The 24,473-nt window shown below is 30.9% G+C and overlaps 1 protein-coding gene across 1 annotated transcript; it reads right to left on the bottom strand.

Moving 5' to 3' along the window:
- Window positions 1–17,493: 17,493 nt before the first annotated feature.
- On the bottom strand, window positions 17,494–23,602 carry LOC139900977 (uncharacterized). Its single transcript, XM_071883720.1, has 6 exons — window positions 22,994–23,602; window positions 22,625–22,912; window positions 22,400–22,540; window positions 18,743–18,923; window positions 18,339–18,637; window positions 17,494–17,574 (listed from the first exon to the last, which is right to left on the bottom strand). Exons 1-6 carry the CDS (start codon window positions 23,600–23,602, stop codon window positions 17,494–17,496), a joined length of 1,599 nt encoding a protein of 532 aa, XP_071739821.1.
- Between the last annotated feature and the right edge of the window lie 871 nt (window positions 23,603–24,473).

The following is a 24,473-nucleotide window of genomic DNA, read 5'->3' as shown; positions in this document are numbered from 1 at the left end:
GGTACTAAAAAAACAGATTGAGCAAACTATGAAGAAGGCTGTGGATAAATCACAAGGACTAAACCTGTAATCAAGGAATCCCGATGATTCGATTCCTGATGGAAATTACAGAAGACATGTAATCTCTTTACGCATTCTAAAACAGTACAGAAAGAATTTTCTTCATCATCCTCTGATCTTAGATATTTTAAAAATTCTAAGATATCATCGTATCTTTCATTATAAATATCCTCGATATTTCTGAAGATATCTTCATGACTATTCTTGTCCGAAATTATTTATCTCTTCACGCTATCTGTGTTACATCATACAGGAAACTTTTTGAGTTTCTAAATTTCTAACAATTCGAATCTAAAATTAGGAATTTTTTGAAGTAGTGTTGGACATTGAAGCATGAGTTAGTATAATATAATGACGCCTGATCAACGTGATTATATTACAGTAAGTCATGCTGAGTTTCTAATGAAACATGATGATTCACTGACCATAACGTCATCATGTGCCATGTTACACGACTCTTACATTCTACTTAATCTCTAGACATATTAAGAACATATTTTCTTGATAGTTCTATCTTTACCAGTGACTTCTGGTAATTTAACCAATCAAGATCGTGCTATTACAATTTCTTTCTTAGAACATTAGTCATGATCATTCGAAACTTCATACCTACTAATTTTGGACCATTACTCGCTTTACTTAAAGTCGAGAAGAGAAAACAGAAGCATGGAACTCCGAAATATAAGCGAAAATATAAGCACGTCAACAACACAGATATTACAAACCGTGTATATCAATGCGTATAGCAATAAAAAGACACGGGAGAACTAAAAACACTATGAATCCAAGAGCATAGTAGAAGTAAACAGATTCTTCTGGTGGTAGATGAAAACAGAGAATGACAGATGTGATAGTCAAGAATATTTCAAGAATCAAAACTGGATGGAGCATATTGATGAATGTTTTGGAATTATGAATTAAAGAAGAAAGTATAGAAGATGGGAGATGTGAAAATAAGGAAACAAAGGAGGTGGATTTATAGTAAAATATCAGACAGAGAAATCGAGACAGATTATCGCATTAAATCAAAGAGGATCATAATTTCCTTAGTCACCGAAAAATCAAATCTTATATAGATTACAAAGATTTTTTTAATCCAGAGATCAACCGTGATGACGTCAAAAGATAAGACGAATCTCTATTTTCTTCATTTCACTCTTTTAAAGTAGCTTCACTCGTACCCTTCACAAAAATCAAAAATTTTTTATCCATATTACTCACTGATGATAAAACTCTAATTTCCAACTCGTATGCATTATGAAAACATACTTATTGTCAGCCATGACGATCCCAATCAAATTTCGAGATGAAATTCCTTTACCGGGTAGGTACTGTGACGACCTGGAAATTTTTGACCAAATTTAAACTTAATCTTTATATGATTTTGACACGATAAGTAAAGTTTGTAATGTTGAGTCTCACAAATTTTGGAACTATATTCATGTAATCAATTACCCTCTGACTGTGCTCAACGGTTCACGAACATTTATGTGTATATTGATATGTATATATAATATATAGTTATATTAAGTGAAAATGTTAACAAAGTATTAAATGTATAATACTTTATATTAAACGTATTTGTTTCAATATATGTTTAATATATTTATCTTCGAAATTAGAAGATATTATCAATGAATGATCTAGTAGATATTCTCATCATATATAAATCCCGTAGATATTATGATATGATTATGGGTCTCTATTTTGAGGTTCACGTCGATTTGAGAAATCTTCTTTTTTTAAACGGTATCTGGAAATGGTAAAGTGATCTACGAGTGAGGACAAAGTGTCATTTAACGGTAAATAGACAAAAGTTAGTAGGGATTCCCGTTTAATTTTCAAAAGCATGCTTTACATTGATTGCCTCGTATCCCTTGATAAATTAATTATTTAGTTTTCATAATATTAAAAATATTATTTGATATAATAACTTCTATTATTTAAATGATTTTAAATTATAAAACAAACTTTGAAATATAATTAGTTTTGAAAAACTAAATTTTATATTAAATAAATATTCCAATTATATATATAAATTTATATTTCTAAATGAAAATATATATTTTACAATGTAATATTAACATAGTTATAAAACGTTTTGATTTAAGTAATATTTTAAATATAATATATTTTATAAACAATGAAAAGTTGATTTAATGAAGCAGTTGACCAAAACACTCGAACGTTCAAGTTACACTTCAAATACTATAGTTTATCAATGATATCTCGAACGTTCAAGTTACACTTCAACTACTATAGTTTATCAATGATATAAGTCTATATTTTGACAAGGGTGCGAGTCACAAAATGTAAAGTACAAGTTTTCTAAGCGTACAAAACGTCGTTCAAAAAACCGGAAGCAGGACATTAGTCGAGTGACAACGTACAAGTCATTTGAATAAAAATTACAGGTTAACTATGCTCGTGAATATAATATAATATATATATATATAAGTATATATATATATATATATATATAATTATATAGATTAAATATATATTTATATATTATATTAATTAAATGTGTCGGCTGATCGATCCTAAATCAAGTTATTACTTAATTAAGGATCGAGTGCAATAATAAGATGGAGGATGGGATGTGTGATGATTATTTTGGGCCTCGATGATCGTCTTTCACTTTAGCAATCAAGTGATCAACCACCCTGACCCGGTCTTGATTGTCAATTAGCATGATTTACCTTAGCGCGATGTAAAAATCCCTTGAGCCAGATCACAAGTGGAAATCACAAAGGCTTGGGCAAATGGCAGAGAATCAACAAGCTATAAATGAGAGGCCATGCTCTCTATTTATAGTATTCAAAATATCCGCGGTTTGCAGATTGCCTAACTATCCGCGAAAATATAGCGGATTAAACCGCAGTCTTTTGTTAATGCGAAAACATAACTGTTTTGCTTATTTTCAGTGGATATTGCATAACTTTGGATTATAATTCGCGTAATTCTGCTTTTAGCCTTTAGCAAATAAAATATACATATACAATGCTATGTATATGATCAAGTCCCCCCAGTTTATTATGATACATCTCTCATAGCAGATGTATCATGATAAACTCTAAAAATTTGCAGTTTTAATAACCATGACTCGCATTGAGACATTTTCGCTCTACCTTTGTTACCGTTACAGCAAACTAAGTTACCGTTGTTATTCATTATCTAAAAATGTTACCGTTTGAATTATCTCAACGAACAAACAACACAGCCAAGTATTACATTTGCATCCCCTATATATACCATGGACCAAAATAACAAATTTCCCACTTGCTTATTATGAATTACGTCGCAATTAATCAAATTCTCGATTAGCCTTTACAACTTTCATCTTTATTCACAACTTTACCTTCATTCCAAAAATGAAAATCGACGAGGTTGATAGAAAGGTTAACCCAAAAACCTTGATCACCAAACTATTAACAAGCCCGGAGGCTAAATCGGCATCATCGAAAGAGAAGCAATCCATTCTAATTGTCGACTTAACCTCCAAATCTCCTTATACAAAGCCAAGCTCCATCAAGCGACCATTACAAACGTTGCCATAATCACAAAGTAAAAAGCTCAAACAACAAGACGCCGTTATTTTCGATAATCCAATTACGCCGGATTACGAAGGGGACCAGTAAACTGGTACATCGCGATTATTGTTTCATGTGAATAACATGCATTATTCATTTGTTTCGCTAGCTAACCAATTGCTTTATCTTGCAGGCGATTCCACTGGTGATCCTATTTTTGCTAGCCCAAACACCCTTGATCAGATCACAGAGTTATTCCGCACTCCACCCGACTCTTACGGGGTGCGGATTGATGGTTTATCAGGATACACTTATGCTTCAGCTGATGCTGCTCTGGATCAGCTCCAACAGATGAAGTTAGCAATCCCCGAAGATCTTCGCCGTGAGTTCTCTAAGCTATCTGCCCTGGATGCGCATAACAGTTTTGTTCAAAATTTCTACATGTGCTTCAATTCTGCATATGATATGATTTGCCGTCAAGAACAGTTTTTCAACGTTCTTGAAGATGAAAAAACAAAATATCACACCGAGAAGGCCAAAGCCGCGGACAGCGAGAAACGCTGTGTTGACCTCTCCTACGAACTCACCGCAGCAAAAACCACCGTTGATGACTTGAAACAACATGTTTCTACTGCGACTGACAAAGAAAACAATTTTCAAGCCACCATCAAATCGTTGTCAGAGGATGTGACGAAACTTACAGCAGAGCGGGACAGCGCTCTAGCTTCTAAAGCTTCTGCGGAGCTTGAGTTCACCAGGCTCCACCAACATCTCCCCGAATTGGCTAGGAAAATTCTCAATTCTAAGCCTGTTTCCACGAATTTTTCAACATTCGCTGCCGCATTAAAACTTCGCGAGAGGGTAGAGTTTATGGACGAAATTGCCATCAACTGCCCACTGCCAGATCCACTACCATCTGCCATTGCTGATCGCCTTTGCTCTTTAAAAGAGGCAAAATCAGCATACGCAGTTGCTCAGCAGGGCATATTAAAGGACCCGTTCATATACATTATAAACGATTCACAATAGTTGATTACATTGCGAGGTATTTGACCTCTATATGATACATTTTACAAACATTGCATTCGTTTTTAAAATACAAACTTTCTTTACATCAAAAATTGACAGGCATGCATACCATTTCATAATATCCACTATCCAACAATAAATTGATTTAATAATAATCTTTGATGAACTCAATGACTCGAATGCAACGTTCTTCGAAATATGCTATGAAAGACTCCAAGTAATATCTTTAAAATGAGCAAATGCACAGCGGAAGATTTCTTTAACACCTGAGAATAAACATGCTTTAAAGTGTCAACCAAAAGGTTGGTGAGTTCATTAGTTTATCATAATCATTTATTTCCATCATTTTAATAGACCACAAGAATTTCATTTCCAGTTCTCATAAATATACGTCCCATGCATAGAGACAAAAATAATCATTCATATGGTGAACACCTGGTAACCGACATTAACTAGATACATATAAGAATATCCCCTATCATTCCGGGATCCTCCTTCGGACATGATATAAATTTCGAAGTACTAAAGCATCCGGTACTTTGGATGGGGCTTGTTGGGCCCGATAGATCTATCTTTAGGAATCACGTCAATTAGGGTGTCTGTTCCCTAATTCTTAGATTACCAGACTTAATAAAAAGGGGCATATTCGATTTTGATAATTCAACCATATAATGTAGTTTCGATTACTTGTGTCTATTTCATAAAACATTTATAAAAATTGCGGATGTATTCTCAGCCCAAAAATATAAAGGGTAAAAAGGCAAATGAAACTCACCATACTGTATTTCGTAGTAAAAATACATATAACATCATTGAACAAGTGCAAGGTTGGCCTCAGATTCACGAACCTAAATTAATTATATATAATTATGTGTTGGTCAATATTTGTCTAACAAATTAGGTCAAGTCATAGTGTACCACAATCCTAATGCTCGAGACTAATATGCAAAAGTCAACAAAAGTAAATTTGACTCAAAATAATTTCCAAAAATCTATACATGATTAATATATAGTTTAAATATCATCGTTTTATATTTTTAAATATTTTTAAAAGATTTATTAGAGTAAATAATATAATTTATTTATTAATAAATAAAATTTTTATATTAAATTTATATAATAAAATATACTTTTATATATATTAAGTAATAAAATTTATAGGGTTCATTTAATATCATAAAGATAATATGATAGGTATTATTAAAGTAAGTTATTACACGTAGTAAAAATATATTTGTATCACATATTTATTTGATAAAATAATATCTATAATGATAGTAAGTAAAAGTTATATTATTTTGTAATAATAATTATTATTATAAAAATATCAATATTTATAATTACTAAGATGACATTATGATAAAACGATAATTCTAATTATGATAACTTTAATATTTACGATAATTTTTAATATTATCTTTAAAATAATAATTCTATTTAAAATAATAATAATAATGATATTTTATAGTAACAATGACATTTCTATTAAAATGATAATTTTTATTAAAATGATAGTTTTAATACTAACGATACTTTTAATAATAATAGTAATGATAAAAATAATAAGAACGATAATTTTATCTAAATCAATATCTTATAATATTTTAATTTCATCATGATACTCTTACTCATTATTTTCTAATCGTTTCGTTTAATAGCTTTTAATTGTATTTTATATCGTGTTCATAATAATAATAATAATAGTAATCAAAATAATTAGGTGTTACAAATATTTGTTTAAATTACACTAATATTAATAATGATAGTTACTATAACATTATTAACGATAATACTAATAATTATCTTAATGATAATATAGTAATAATAATAATAACAATAACAATAACAATTTTTAAATAATGATATATATATTAATAATGATACTAATAATAATAATACTAATAATAATAATAATAATAATAATAATAATAATAACTGGATAATAATAATAATACTAATTATAACTTTAACGATAATAACGATAGTAATAATAAAAAAAATAACAATTTTTAATGATAAATCCCTTTTATTGATAAAGATAATAATAATGATAATAATAAGATAAAATTAGAAAGACGATAAAAACGACGATAATAATAATCATTTTTAATAAAAATATCGAAAATTCAATTGATTATAACTTCTAATCCGTTCATCGAAACCATTCGATATCTAAAGGAAAAGTTCTTAATTTTTCGCTAGCTTTCCAAGGACATGCATATCTTATACCTTATCTCAACCGCAAGTGTAACTAATTCAATATTCAACCTAACCTGTCTAAGGGCAATATCAAAAGTACAAGCATGCATAATCCTAAATACTCGAGCACTAGTCAGGGATACACTATTAGTATGTAAAAGTTAAATTATGAGTACTCACGTATCAATATTGAGATTCAATATTGCAGGAAAGGTACGTAGACGCAACGGAAATGATAAACACTATATTGACCTCACGAGCATACCCATGAACCATACTCAATCACCTCCATATCTATAACCCATAATTTCCTTAATCCTATCCTACTCGAAAAACAATTTCGAAATCACTCGGACAGCACTCTGTCGTAATATTTTATGTATACTAATAATATCTTGAAATAATACGGAGTAAATATATATATGTAAATCGATTGAGAGAGTTTAGAGAAAAATATTTTCAAGTTTCTATGAAATAATGAAACCTATTGAATTCTATTTATAATAGATTTTTTGAATTATTAAAGTGAATTATTAAAGTATGAATTATTAAAGTGAATTATTAAAGTATGAATTATTAAAGTGAATTATTAAAGTATGAATTATTAAAGTGAATTATTAAAGTATGAATTATTAAAGTGAATTATTAAAGTATGAATTATTAAAGTGAATTATTAAAGTTAAAGTAAAGTAAAAATAAAGTAAAGGTAAAGTTTAAGTATAGTAAAAGTATAAAACTATGTACGTATAATACGTGTATAAATATATATAATATTAATTTGAATCGTTATATATATTTAATAAAATAAAATATAAATATCGTTATCTTTATCATACTAGTTAAGTAATGAGTTGTCAAAAGTGGTTCTAGATATTTATAAAAGTTATATACGTTTTAATAATAAAGTTCTTTTTAAACTGAAAACGTTTTTTTTACGTTTGAAATTAAATAGATCAATTGAGTCTTTATGAGATTCAATATTCCACTATCCTTTGTCTAGTTCTCAATGATTGACAATTTGTTCTTATTTATAAATCACTTTGCCATTTTCCGAATATTGTTAAAATGGAAAGATTTCATAAATCAACGTGGGCCTTTCAACAGAGACTTGTAATCATAATTCAATATATTTGATAATTCAATCATTTGATCTTATCTTCTAATTCCATTGATAAACATTTTGAAACAGATACAATCATATAAAGTATTTAATCTAATATTTTGTTTACGTTTCAAGTTATAATATATATACACATATACATATATAATCATATTCGTTCAATGGTTCGTGAATCATTGGAACTTGGTCGAGGTTGAATGAATGTATGAACATAGTTTAAAATTCTTGCAATTTAACTTAACAAATATTGCTTATCGTGTCGGAAACATATAAAGATTAAAGTTTAAATTTGGTTGGAAATTTCCGGGTTGTCACAGTACCTACCCGTTAAAGAAATTTCGTCCCGAAATTTGAGTGAAAAGGTCGTGAATGATAATAAGTATGTTTTCATGATGCATACGAGCTGAAAATTAGAGTTTTATCATCAGCGAATAATTTGGATAAACAATCCATTTATATGAAGAGTACGCATGAAGCTAACATAGAAGAGTGAAATGAGTAAGTGTAGATTCATCTTATCATTTGACGTAGATATGATTGATTCCCAGATTTCAAGGGATTTGAAGAAAATCTTCTTAATAAGATTTAACTCTCCGGTAATCAAGGGAATTAGGATCCGCTTTAAATGCGATCGTCCATTTTAATTGTTCTGTCGGAGATTTTCTTATAAATTCACCTCCTTCGTTTCCTTACAACTCACACCTTCTGTTGATGCATTTTATGCAAGTTCCTAGTCATCTACCCACGTCCATTGCAGGTACAATAGTTTACAGGCCACCATGATTTCTCGTTATTATTCTATTCGTGTTTGTATGTGGTTACAGGAATTGCAGGAACGAGATTTAGATGTTTGACTATGTTAGACTTAGTCAGACGTACGAGTGAAGCCTCACTTGTACGGCTGACAGGCTCATACGCACGGTTGATGCTGAGCTAAGTCACAATTACAACCTAAATGAGAAGACACGAGTGAGTGATCACCCGTACGGCTGATGAAGCCAACTCGTATGTGTGATGAATGAATCGTATGGGTGAGTCAACAGCAGGGGTATATAAAGTCTTATGTTCTTCATTTTAGGTTAAGCCTCTCATTTGTTACACACACTCAGATCTAGTGAGCTCCTCCGATTCTCTCTCAGTCCAAATCACCCAGGTGGTGAATAATAGCTCTAGGTGTTGATCTAATCACACTTGATTTAGTTGTGGTTTGACTAAATTAATCAAAAAAAAACTTAACCTATTCACTAGAGGGTTTGATTCACTTATTCCGACATTGTGTGAGTTAAATCTGTTGATTTCTAAGTTCCTAGTCATGTTTCATCACCTTCTATTCTTTCCCCCTCAACTCATATTTTAAAGTATTCATCAATATGCTCCATCCAGTTCTGATTCTCGATATACTTCTAACTTTCATATCGGTCATTCTTCTTTTTCATCTACCGCCGGAAGAATCTATTTACTTCTACTATACTCTTGGGTTTATAGTGTTTCTAGTTCTCCCGTGTCTTTATATTGCTATATGCATCGATATATATATGGTTTATAATTTCTGGTTTGTCGTTGGGATTTATATGTTCCCTTATATTTCAAAGTCTCTGCTTCTGTCTTCTATAATCATTATCATTCACAGTTAATGCTCTCTTTTATTTGCTGCAATTTATACCCCAATTTCTATTTTGGAGTTTTGTCCTTTCGTTTCTTCTTCTTGCGATTAAGCGCCGCTTGTAATGGTCCAGAATTTACAGATATGAATTTCGGAATGAACATTGTTAATGTTCTAGGAAGGAAATTGTGATGGCACGATCTTGACTTGTCAAATTACTAGAATACCTTGGAAAAGGCCGAATCATCAAGAAATATTTTCTTGATATTTTAGAGGTTAAATAGAATACAAGAGTCGTATAACATGGCACATGATGATGTTATGATCTGTGAATCATCACGTTCTATTTAGAAACTCAGCATGACTTACTGTAATATAATCACATTGATCAAGTGTCATTATATTATACTAATTCATGCTTCAGTTCCCAACATTACTTCAAAATATTCCTATTTTAAACTTGAATGTTTCAGAATTTAGAAACTAAAATAGTTTCTTTTATGATGTAATACAGATAGCGCGAAGAGGTAAATGATTTCAAATAAGAAAAATTAAGAAAATATCTTCAAAAATATGGAGGATATTTATAATGAAAGATATGATGATATTTTAGAATTTATAATATCAGAGGATGATGAAGAATATTGTCCGCAGGGTTTAGAGTCAGGAGCAAGGTATTCGTTAATGACTTCAGCAGGTACTGAATCATTTAGATCCTTTGAAGTCAGGTTCAGTCTTTGTAATTTGTCCACAGCCTCCTTCCTACTTTGCTCAATTCGTTTTCTAGTTCCAAAACTTCTCTTTTTCTGCGCTTTGCCAGCACATTTCATCATTATCATCCAGCTTTTACCGTTTAAAGTCGTTTATAGTTTTTGCTTCTTCATCAGCATTTTTTTTCATTTTCGGAGAACCAATTCGTAGTTCGGAGTGTTTTTCAAAAACTTCACATTCAAATTAAGTGCAGAAGATAGACGTTATATATACACATATAACTGTTGGCGTAGACATCCTGCGAGATTTCAAAATACTGATTGCTAATTCCCAATGATTCGTATGGCAATTCTCATTACAAGATGCGAATGAGTAAACGATGGGGTTTCAATGAATAATTATAATGACTTTTTGGAGAGGCTAAAGTCAAAGGGTAATGAAGTTGTTGGTACATCTGCTAATAATGTGGTGGAATGTAAAAGGTTCCCTGGTAACGATGGTGTATATCTCAAGGTTATAATAAGGTTAGTCTGACTGAAAAGTTGAAGTTGACTTGCTGGAGCTGTGACAAAACTGGCTACTTTGAATAGGGGTCGCAAAGTTATTTTTGCTAATAAATGCCAAAGAATCTGACGCGGATACGTTGTTTAAACTTTTACTTTGGTTTCAAGAGTTTTTCGGGTACATAACTGTGGGTAACATGTGGTTGGATCATCATCTCGATTGCTCATCATTCGAAGTGTCTTCAGAAATTTTCGAAGGGTTTGAACACATATTGTAATCGTTAACATACATTTGATGTTCTAACACAGTTTTGAAGTCAAAATATAGCTTGTGAAAGATGTAAGGATCTAAGAGTGATGATTTGGTCATATCTCAAGTTGAATTTTGAGATTTCAAAATCAGAATATGTAATTAAATTTTGAATGAGTATGGTTGTTTTGATTTCTATAAAAGAATGTATATTGTTGTGAAAGTAGGGAGTATAATGGATGATTTTCTGAATCAGATTCGAAGAATGTAACATATTAATTGTGAATTTATATATCTCTCGGGTATTACCTACCCGTTAAAAACAATTTCACAATTAATATTTTGTACAAAAGAATTTTATTACAGTCTTTATGAAAATATATATATGTATATTTTCTTCAGATGTAACATAGATTTAATGAGTTAATGTTAAATTAAACTCATTTGATTTACGGTTGAAACTAGAATTGAATAATCCCTAAAGGCTTTAAAAAGTACATAACTTTTACGCAGTATTTCTTTAATGTCATTGAAATTATGAATCAATACTTCGTTATTTGTTGATGTATGATGTTTGGTTCGTGGAATTCTTGTGAATTTGCAAAGTACGAATGATGTTATCTGAAAAGTTTCGGGTACATCGATGATGAAAGTGTAAAATCAAATATATACTTGATTTATTATGAATTGGAATTTGTTGAATTGCTACAGAGATTGTAGTTAACGCTGGTTAAGTTGCGGCCGGAGGACGTACATTATTGCATATTTGTAATATGAATTAACCGAGTAGTTAAGATTCACACGCAATAGCTTAGCACGGAAAGATTAATTTCAAAATATATATATATATATATATATATATATATATATATATATATATATATATATATATATATATATATATATATATATATATATAATATACATATAATTTCTTCAGAGGGAATGAGTTAATTCTTCATAACTCGTTGATACAATATACACGTTATTGATTCTTAATGATGTCCACAGTGATTCTTGAACTGACAAAGTTTGTGATGTTATCGGTGTTGTTGATTCGGATGTTGACTGTACTGACGATGCTGGTAACGCTGACGGTACTGTTGATGCTGTTGGTAAATCAAGTTTAGCTTGTTAATCATACACCATTTTTGACAGGGTTTCTACTCTTCCTTCTATCATTTTGGTTCGTTTAACTGATTTATGGTTAGGGCTAGATTAGATAATCTCTAAGACTTTAGAGATTACATAATCGCCGCGGAATGTTTCTCCAATGAAGTTATGAATTAATACTTCGTCAGTTATTGTTGTTGGTACTCCTTGGTATCTATGGTGCGTATGACGTTGATGCTCGTGGAACAGATTGTGAAGTTGAGGATTACGGCGCGGTTGTGGTTGGAGGTGGTAATGGTACTGTTGGCGTTGATGATGGTGGTACTGGTTATACTGCTGATGCTGCTGCTGGTGTTTGTAATCTCTGCACCATATTCTCCAAAGCCACTACCCGAGCGCGAAGCTCGTTGACTTCTTCTATTACACCGGGGTGATTGTCGGTTCGGACGAGCGGATAAATAAAATCTAAAATTTGATGTAGTATATAATCGTGATGAGATACTCTGGAAATGAGTGAGAAAATGGTGTTTCGGACAGGTTCGCCGGTAAGTGCTTCAGGTTCTTCGTCAAGAGGGCAATGTGGTGGATGGAAGGGATCACCTTCTTCTTGTCTCCAATGATTGAGGAGGCTACGAACCCATCCCCAATTCATCCAGAATAGGTGATGACTGATTGGTTGATCTATTCCGGTCACACTGCTTTCGGAGCTTGAATGGGATTCCATTTCGGAATCTGAGTGACTTGAACTGATGACGAATTCCATTTCGTATGATTGGATAAAGGATTTTTTTTTTCGATATGAAATGATTTTGGCTAACGGATGGTATTCTAATTACATAGAATATATATATATATATATATATATATATATATATATATATATATATATATATATATATATATATATATATATATATATATATATATATATATATATATATATATAGATCAAAAGATTTCGTAGATTACGGAGGACTTTGCGGGATATGTCAGGCAAAGTTTAAAGTAACAGATACGATAAGATATGATTTAGCAGATATGCTAAGATATGAATTTTTGTCTATACACTATTCTTGCAATCAATGCAGCAAGACGTGTCTTAGACTAAAAATGATAAGCAGGTAATTTACTGAGGATGATAAGTAGTTAATTTTTGACACAAAATGATAAGCAAAACTTTTGACATGCAGACACGGTCGAAGTCCAGACTCACTAATGCATCCTATCGAGTTATCAGTTAGACACATTAATGCAGACCTGGTTCGCTAAGACCACCGCTCTGATACCAACTGAAAGGACCCGTTCATATACATTATAAACGATTCACAATAGTTGATTACATTGCGAGGTATTTGACCTCTATATGATACATTTTACAAACATTGCATTCGTTTTTAAAATACAAACTTTCTTTACATCGAAAATTGACAGGCATGCATACCATTTCATAATATCCACTATTCAACAATAAATTGATTTAATAATAATCTTTGATGAACTCAATGACTCGAATGCAACGTTCTTCGAAATATGCTATGAAAGACTCCAAGTAATATCTTTAAAATGAGCAAATGCACAGCGAAAGATTTCTTTAACACCTGAGAATAAACATGCTTTAAAGTGTCAACCAAAAGGTTGGTGAGTTCATTAGTTTATCATAATCATTTATTTCCATCATTTTAATAGACCACAAGAATTTCATTTCCAGTTCTCATAAATATACGTCCCATGCATAGAGACAAAAATAATCATTCATATGGTGAACACCTGGTAACCGACATTAACTAGATACATATAAGAATATCCCCTATCATTCCGGGATCCTCCTTCGAACATGATATAAATTTCGAAGTACTAAAGCATCCGGTACTTTGGATGGGGCTTGTTGGGCCCGATAGATCTATCTTTAGGATTCGCGTCAATTAGGGTGTTTGTTCCCTAATTCTTAGATTATCAGACTTAATAAAAAGGGGCATATTCGATTTCGATAATTCAACCATATAATGTAGTTTCGATTACTTGCGTCTATTTCGTAAAACATTTATAAAAATTGCGCATATATTCTCAGCCCAAAAATATAAAGGGTAAAAAGGCAAATGAAACTCACCATACTGTATTTCGTAGTAAAAATACATATAACGTCATTGAACAAGTGCAAGGTTGGCCTCAGATTCACGAACCTAAATTAGTTATATATAATTATGTATTGGTCAATATTTGTCTAACAAATTAGGTCAAGTCATAGTGTACCACAATCCTAATGCTCGAGACTAATATGCAAAAGTCAACAAAAGTAAATTTGACTCAAAATAATTTCCAAAAATCTATACATGATTAATATATAGTTTAAATATCGTCGTTTTATATTTTTAAATATTTTTAAAAGATTTATTAGAGTAAATAATATAATTTATTTATTAATAATTAAAAATTTTATATTAAATTTATATAATAAAATATACTTTTATATATATTAAGTAATAAAATTTATAGGGTTCATTTAATATCATAAAGATAATATGATAGGTATTATTAAAGTAAGTTATTACACGTAGTAAAATATATTTGTATCACATATTTATTAGATAAAATAATATCTATAATGATAGTAAGTAAAAGTTGTATTATTTTGTAATAATAATTATTATTATAAAAATATCAATATTTATAATTACTAAGATGACATTATGATAAAACGATAATTCTAATTATGATAACTTTAATATTTACGATAATTTTTAATATTATCTTTAAAATAATAATTCTATTTAAAATAATAATAATAATGATATTTTATAGTAACAATGACATTTCTATTAAAATGATAATTTTTGTTAAAATGATAGTTTTAATACTAACGATACTTTTAATAATAATAGTAATGATAAAAATAATAAGAACGATAATTTTATCTAAATCAATATCTTATAATATTTTAATTTCATCATAATACTCTTACTCATTATTTTCTAATCGTTTCGTTTAATAGCTTTTAATTGTCTTTTATATCGTGTTCATAATAATGATAATAATAGTAATCAAAATAATTAGGTGTTACAAATATTTGTTTTAATTACACTAATATTAATAATGATAGTTACTATAACATTATTAACGATAATACTAATAATTATCTTAATGATAATATAGTAATAATAATAATAACAATAACAATAACAATAACCATTTTTAAATAATGATATATATATATTAATAATGATAATAATAATAATACTAATAATAATAATAATAATAATAATAATAATAATAATAATAATAACTGGATAATAATAATAATACTAATTATAACTTTAACGATAATAACGATAGTAATAATAAAAAAAATAACAATTTTTAATGATAAATCTCTTTTATTGATAAAGATAATAATAATGATAATAATAAGATAAAACTAGAACGACGATAAAAACGACGATAATAATAATCATTTTTAATAAAAATATCGAAAATTCAATTGATTATAACTTCTAATCCGTTCATCGAAACCATTCGATATCTAAAGGAAAAGTTCTTAATTTTTCGCTAGCTTTCCAAGGACATGCATATCTTATACCTTATCTCAACCGCAAGTATAACTAATTCAATATTTAACCTAACCCGTCTAAGGGCAATATCAAAAGTACAAGCATGCATAATCCTAAATACTCGAGCACTAGTCAGGGATACACTATTAGTATGTAAAAGTTAAATTATGAGTATTCACGTATCAATATTGAGATTCAATATTGCAGGAAAGGTATGTAGACGCAAAAAAAATGATAAACACTATATTGACCTCACGAGCATACCCATGAACCATACTCAATCACCTCCATATCTATAACCCATAATTTCCTTAATCCTATCCTACTCGAAAAACAATTTCGAAATCACTCGGACAGCACTCCGTCGTAATATTTTATGTATACTAATAATATCTTGAAATAATACGGAGTAAATATATATATGTAAATTGATTGAGAGAGTTTAGAGAAAAATATTTTCAAGTTTCTATGAAATAATGAAACCTATTGAATTCTATTTATAATAGATTTTTTGAATTATTAAAGTGAATTATTAAAGTATGAATTATTAAAGTGAATTATTAAAGTATAAATTATTAAAGCGAATTATTAAAGTATGAATTATTAAAGTGAATTATTAAAGTATGAATTATTAAAGTGAATTATTAAAGTATGAATTATTAAAGTGAATTATTAAAGTTAAAGTAAAGTAAAAATAAAGTAAAGGTAAAGTTTAAGTATAGTAAAAGTATAAAACTATGTACGTATAATACGCGTATAAATATATATAATATTAATTTGAATCGTTATATATATTTAATAAAATAAAATATAAATATCGTTATCTTTATCATACTAGTTAAGTAATGAGTTGTCAAAAGTGGTTCTAGATATTTATAAAAGTTATATACGTTTTAATAATAAAGTTCTTTTTAAACTGAAAACGTTTTTTTACGTTTGAAACTAAATAGATCAATCGAGTCTTTATGAGATTCAATATTCTACTATCCTTTGTCTAGTTCTCAATGATTGACAATTTGTTCTTATTTATAAATCACTTTACTATTTTCCGAATATTGTTAAAATGGAAAGATTTCTTAAATCAACGTGGGCCTTTCAACAGAGACTTGTAATCATAATTCAATATATTTGATAATTCAATTATTTGATCTTATCTTCTAATTCCATTGATAAACATTTTGAAACAGATACAATCATATAAAGTATTTAATCTAATATTTTATTTACGTTTCAAGTTATAATATATATACACATACACATATATAATCATATTCGTTCAATGGTTCGTGAATCATTGGAACTTGGTCGAGGTTGAATAAATGTATGAACATTGTTTAAAATTCTTGCAATTTAACTTAACAAATATTGCTTATCGTGTCGGAAACATATAAAGATTAAAGTTTAAATTTGGTTGGAAATTTTCGGGTTGTCACAGCATAGCTAAAATTCCCCTCCCTAAGATAACCGCAATAAGCGAGCGAGAGGATGTCACTGCAGATGACATCATCAAGCTTGACTTAACCAAAGAGTAGAAACTCGCTTTGTATAACAGCACGCGGCTGCCTCTGCGTCATTATTAATAAAATTTCTCTCTTTCTTATATTTGCAAGTACTTTTATTTATATAGCGCTTTCATTATCAGATATTCATAACATGGACTTGTCCTTTGCAATTTCCAACTTTTACTACTGTGTACATAATAAATGTGTACTTTTGCGAAACAATCTGTATGCATATATATATTTATATGTTATGAATCTTCTAAGTCCGCCGTAACAATCCTTAGGCAATCAATTAGCATTGCGAAGCAACTAAGCATTGGCTAAATCAACCACTTAGGATATAAATTCCTTTCGCAATAATTTCTGCTGCCAAAATGGGCTTTTTCATCACTTTGCTATCTAAACCCTACGAAATATCACAACATTATGAAACAAAGTATAAAACATTTCATAATCATTTGCATTTCACAAGAAAATATTTCGTATATTCTTTCTAATGCCAATTCTGAAATTCTTACAAGCGTGAACAAGACTTGCAAAAAATTAAAAATTAAAAGATATAAAAAGAATATCAACTATAAGCCTTGAAGCTAATTTCACGCATTACGCATATGCACCTTAGGTTACATATAACTTTGCTCAGAGTTATGCATAATATCGCTTTAGTAAAATAGCATGCCACGCATTAGGTAAAGTTCGCCCATCCACATCCGCGAGCTTATATGAACCTGCTACATTAATTGCTACAATTTGATAAGGGCCTTCCCAATTAGGTCCCAATTTGCCAAGCTTTTCTGCTCTGATTGCCTCATTATTTCGCAGTACCCATTCGCCTATATCGAAAGACAAAGCTCGCACTCGTTTATTATAATACTTAGTGATCTGCTGTTTATTATTCGCTTCTCTGATAGTAGCCATTAACCTTCGCTCTTCAATGAAATTTAAATTTTCGCCCAATGCATCATCGTTTGCTTCTTCTTCAAAGTTAGCGACTCTATGCGTTGGCACGAGAATTTCACTGGGTATTACTGCCTCCGAGCCATACACCAAACTAAAAGGTGTTTCCCCTGTGCTTTTCTTGAAAGTAGTGCAATGTGCCCACAACACATTGGGTAATTCATCCACCCAACCGGTTCGCTTTTCGTGTAACCTCCTTTTAATGCCATTTACAATATCGCGATTGGTTACTTCGCATAATCCATTAGCCTGCGGATGCGCCACTGATGTAAATTGTTGTATTATATTCAAATCAGTGCACCATGTCTTAAAAGGATCTTTTGCTATTTGTGCACCGTTATCACTAACCAATTCACACGAAATACCAAATCTACAAACAATGTATTCCCACACAAAGTTTCGCACTTGCACACCAGTGATAGTGCGAACCGCCTTAGCTTCCACCCATTTTGTAAAGTACTCAATTGCCACGATTAGAAACTTGACATTTCCCGGTCCCGTAGGAAATGGCCCTACAATGTCAATAGCCCACTTGTGAAATGGCCATGGCGAATTGACAGGAATCATATCATGCCTTGGAATTCGATTTTACGGAGCATGCCTTTGGCAACTTTTACATCTCTTAACAATTTTTGCAACATCGTGATACAGGGATGGCCAAAAGTAACCCATCCGCATAATTCTCGCAGCAATAGTTTTATAGCCTGAATGCAGTGCACAAGAACCGCTATGCATTTCATCGACTATCATTTCTGCCTCAATTGGTCCAACGCATCGCATCATTGGACTGCAGTATGACTTACGATATAAGATATCATTTTGAATGATATACATTGGTGCTCGCTCTCTTACTGAAATTTCCCGTTCATATTGATTATAAACGTTCCATATTAATTGATTTCGTTGCGAGGTTTTGACCTCTATATGAGACGTTTTTCAAAGACTGCATTCATTTTTAAAACAACCATAACCTTTATTTTATCAATAAAGGTTTTAAAAACATTACGTAGATTATCAAATAATGATAATCTAAAATATACTGTTTACACACGACCATTACATAATGGTTTACAATAGAAATATATTACATCGACATATGTTTCTTGAATGCGGTTTTTACACAATATCATACAAACATGGACTCAAAATCTTCTCCTTATTTTAGTATACAACAGTGGAAGCTCTTAGTATTCACCTGAGAATAAACATGCTTTAAACATCAACAAAAATGTTGGTGAGTTATAGGTTTAACCTATATATATCAAATCGTAACAATAGACGACAAGATTTCATATTTCAATACACATCCCATACATAGAGATAAAAATCATTCATATGGTGAACACCTGGTAACCGACATTAACAAGATGCATATATAAGAATATCCCCATCATTCCGGGACACCCTTCGTATATGATATAAATTTTGAAGTACTAAAGCATCTGGTACTTTGGATGGGGTTTGTTAGGCCCAATAGATCTATCTTTAGGATTCACGTCAATTAGGGTGTTTGTTCCCTAATTCTTAGATTACCAGACTTTATAAAAGGGGCATATTCGATTTCTATAATTCAACCATGGAATGTAGTTTCACGTACTTGTGTCTATTTTGTAAATCATTTATAAAAACCTACATGTATTCTCATCCCAAAAATATTAGATTTTAAAAGTGGGACTATAACTCACTTTCACAGATATTTCCTTCCTTGGAAATAAGACTTGGTCACGGATCGATTCATGAACCTATACAAATATGTACATATATATCAAAGTATGATCAAAATATAATTACAACCATTTTTATTATGTTTTAAAGATTTGAGTGTATTAAGTCAGCTGTCCTCGTTAGTAACCTACAACTAGTTGTCCACAGTTAGATGTACAGAAATAAATCGATATATATTATCTTGAATTAATCCACGACCAAGTGTATACACGTCTTAGGCTAGATCACAACTCAAAGTATATATATTTTTGGAATCAACCTCAACCCTGTATAGCTAACTCCAACATTACTGCATATAGAGTGTCTATGGTTGTTCCAAATAATATATATACATGGGTCAATATGATATGTCAAAACATTTGCATACGTATTAGAATACATGTATAATACAATATAAGTTAGCTAGGATATGATTTGTATAGATTTGTTAAACATTTCCCGTAGTTAAAAAGATCAAAAATATCCAATCTTGTTTTACCCATAACTTCTTCATTTTAAATCCGTTTTGAGTGAATCAAATTGCTATGTATTCATATTGAACTCTATTTTATGAATCTAAATAGAAAAAGTATAGGTTTATAGTCGAAATTATAAGTTACAAGTTGTTTTTGTAAAGGTAGTCATTTCAGTCGAAAGAACGACGTCTAGATGACCATTTTAGAAAACATACTTCCACTTTGAGTTTAACCTTGATTTTTGGATATAGTTTCATGTTCATATGAAAAATCATTTTCCCAGAAGAACAACTTTTAAATCAAAGTTTATCATAGATTTTAATAATCCAAACCAAAACAGCCCCCAGTTTCACTATGACGGCGTATATCCGATTTTATGGTGTTCATCATGTTTCCAGGTTTTAAATCATTAAGTTAGCATATCATATAGATATAGAACATGTGTTTAGTTGATTTTAAAAGTCAAGTTAGAAGAATTAACTTTTGTTTGCGAACAAGTTTAGAATTAACTAAACTATGTTCTAGTGATTACAAGTTTAAACCTTCGAATAAGATAGCTTTATATGTATGAATCGAATGATGTTATGAACATCATTACTACCTCAAGTTTTCTGGATAAAACTACTGGAAATGAGAAATATGGATCTAGCTTCAAAGGATCCTTGGATGGCTTGAAAGTTCTTGAAACAGAATCATGACACGAAAACAGTTCAAGTAAGATTTTCACTCGAAATAAGATTGTTATAGTTGTAGAAATTGAATCAAAGTTTGAATATGAATATTACCTTGAATTAGAAAGATAACCTACTATAAATAACAAAGGTTCCTTGATCTTAGATGATTACTTGGAAAGGATTATAAAGCTTGGAAGTAGGCTTGCAAACTTGGAAGTATTCTTGATTTTTATGAAACTATACTTATGGAATTTATGAAGAATACTTAGAACTTGAAGATGGAACTTGAGAGAGATCAATTAGATGAAGAAAATTGAAGAATGAAAGTGTTTGTAGGTGTTTTTGGTCGTTGGTATATGGATTAGATATAAAGGATATGTAATTTTGTTTTCATGTAAATAAGTCATGAATGATTACTCATATTTTTGTAATTTTATGAGATATTTCATGCTAGTTTCCAAATGATGGTTCTCACATGTATTAGGTGACTCACATGGGCTGCTAAGAGCTGATCATTGGAGTGTATATACCAATAGGACATACATCTAAAAGCTGTGTATTGTACGAGTACGAATACGGGTGCATACGAGTAAAATTGTTGATGAAACTGAACGAGGATGTAATTGTAAGCATTTTTGTTAAGTAGAAGTATTTTGATAAGTGTCTTGAATTCTTTCAAAAGTGTATGAATACATATTAAAACACTACATGTATATACATTTTAACTGAGTCGTTAAGTCATCGTTAGTCGTTACATGTAAATGTTGTTTTGAAACCTTTAGGTTAACGATCTTGTTAAATGTTGTTAACCCATTGGTTATTATATCAAATGAGATGTAAAATTGTTACATTATCATGATATTATGATATATAATATATCTTAGTATGATATATATACAGTTAAATGTCGTTACAACGATAATCGTTACATATATGACTCGTTTCGAAATCATTAAGTTAGCAGTCTTATTTTTACATATGTAGTTCATTGTTAATACACTTAATGATATATTTACTTATCATTTAGCATAATTAACCAAGTGTATCAATATCTTAATATGATTCATATGTACCTAGTAAGACGTTGTTATAACGATAATCGTTATATATATTGTTTTCGAGTTTCTTAATTTAATAGACTCATTTTTATGTATATAACTCATTGTTAATATACCTAATGAGATACTTACTTATAATAAATCATGTTAACTATATATATAACCATATATATGTCATCGTATAGTTCTTACAAGTTTTAACGTTCGTGAATCACCGGTCAACTTGGGTGGTCAATTGTCTATATGAAACCTATTTCAATTAATCAAGTCTTAACAAGTTTGATTGCTTAACACGTTGGAAACATTTAGTCATGTAAATATCAATCTCATTAACATGGAAAAGTTCGGGTTACTACACTTACCAGGCGAGCTTCGCGCTTATCACTTGGCAAAGTATCATTGCGGATGTAGTGCAAGATTGGCTCCATCCAATTTGGCTGTTCTTCTTCAACAGACGAAACCATTAAGTCGTTATCTATTGACTTGCTTGGCAATTCTTCAACCTATACTTATTTTTGAAAATGCAAAAACGTTAAAGCGGCCAACCTATTCAAAGCATCCGCCTTCTTATTTTGACATCTTGGCACTTGCACAAGTTCAAAATGTTCAAACCGCTCTGTCGATTCTTTTAACAACTGCAAGTATTTCTGCATAGAAGAATCATGTGCATCAAAAGAACCATTAAACTGATTTGCTACTAACTGCAAATCTGTAAATGCTCGCAACTTAGTAATATTCATCTTTCGCGCAATATTTAAACCAGCAAGTATTGCTTCATACACTGCTTCATTATTTGTCACATCAAAATTAAAACGCAACGCGTATGTATGCTCTTCACCACTTGGGCTTGCCAAAACCAAACCCGCACCTGCGCCCTTTGCACATGAAGCACCATCAGTAAATAAATCTCAAATTTCGCCAATTACCGATTTTAACGTTGTTCACTCATTAATCACCTCCAATTCTCCAGACATTTCAGGGAGATAATCCGCCATAACCTGGCCCTTTACAGCACCACGCGGAAGGTAAGATATTTGATAAGTACCCAACTCTGCTGCCCATAACGTGAGTCTGCCAGATATCTCTGGTTTTGTTAAGACTTGCTTGATCGGCATATTGGTTAACACATGTTTTGGATGCCCCTGAAAATATCTTCTTAGCCTTCGCGATGTTAAAATAAGCGCGTATACAAACTTCTCAATCGGCGCATAATTTATTTCACTTCCTGTAAGAGCTTTACTGACAAAATACACAGGCTTTTGTATTTTATCCCTTTCCGCGATTAAAACTGAACCAAAAGCTTCATTTATCACTGATATATAAAGGTATAGAATTTCGCCATCAATTGGCGCTGTTAACGTAGGCAAAGTTTTCAACAATTTCTTCATTTCTTGAAATGCAACTTCTGCTTCACTTGACCAAACAAAGCTTTTTTGTTTCAAGCAATCTTTTAAAGCTTTGAAAAACGGCAATTGTCTTTCAGCAGCTTTAAACAAGAAACACGTTAATGCATCTAACTTTCCCGTCAAACTTTGCACCTCTTTAACCGTTCTCGGCGAGGCCATATATTCAATAGCCACAATCTTTTTTGAATTAGCTTGAATACCTTGTTCTGTGATGAGATATCCCAAAAACTTTCCTTCGGTTTCGCCAAAACTACATTTTAGCGGATTGAGCTTCATGTTGATTCTACGCAGTGTGTCAAACGTTTCGCGCATATCTTCTACGATTCGCTCTTGCGTTGCGCTTTTGATCACCAAATCATCAACGTAAGCCTCAAGATTACGCCCAATTTACTTTTCGAACGCGGTGTCAATCAAACGTTGATATGTCGCACCCACATTGATTAAGCCAAAAGGCATCATTATATAGGAAAATACACCTTTACCGGTATGAAAAGCGGTTTTATCTATATCTTCTTGAGCCATTGGGATCTGATGATAACCCCTTGCCGCATCCAAAAAACATTTATAAGGAAAAGCGTGTAAAGATTCCACTTTTAAATCAATTTCTGGAAGCAGATAATTATCCTTAGGACACGCTTTATTTAAATCCTTAAAATCAATACACATTCTCCATGAACCATCAGGCTTTTTTACCAATACTGGATTCGCAATCCATGATTGGTATTGAGCCTCGCGTAAAATTCCAGCTCGCACCAATTTTATTACCTCTTCACATAGTCATTTCACACGAGCTGGGGCCATGCCTCTACGCTTCTGCACCACAGGTTTTAAGGATGGATTTACATTAAGTCGGTGTTCCGCAATATGACGCGAAACACCAGTCATATTGTGACGACCCGGGAATTTTCGACCAAATTTAAACTTAATCTTTATATGGTTTCGACACGATAAGCAAAGTCTGTTAAATTGAATCTCAAAATTTTGAACTTTGTCCATGTATTTATTTTAACCCTTGACTGACCGACGATTC

The sequence above is a fragment of the Rutidosis leptorrhynchoides genome, chromosome 3 (genome assembly GCF_046630445.1).
Source record: "Rutidosis leptorrhynchoides isolate AG116_Rl617_1_P2 chromosome 3, CSIRO_AGI_Rlap_v1, whole genome shotgun sequence".
NCBI lineage: Eukaryota > Viridiplantae > Streptophyta > Magnoliopsida > Asterales > Asteraceae > Rutidosis > Rutidosis leptorrhynchoides.
The sequence above is the reverse complement of the archived record's forward strand: the minus strand, read 5'-3'. Positions and strand labels throughout refer to the sequence as shown.

Excerpts from the sequence above, each read along its gene's own strand:
- LOC139900977 (XM_071883720.1), bottom strand. The coding sequence starts at position 23,602 with ATGGCCTCGCCGAGAACGGTTAAAGAGGTGCAAAGTTTGACGGGAAAG. Across the intron at positions 18,924-22,399 it reads ATAAGCGCGAAGCTCGCCTG|TCATACTGCAGTCCAATGAT; the intron begins GTAAGTGTAGTA and ends TTATATCGTAAG. Across the intron at positions 18,638-18,742 it reads TGCAAAAATTGTTAAGAGAT|GGCCATTTCCTACGGGACCG; the intron begins GTAAAAGTTGCC and ends TTGACATTGTAG.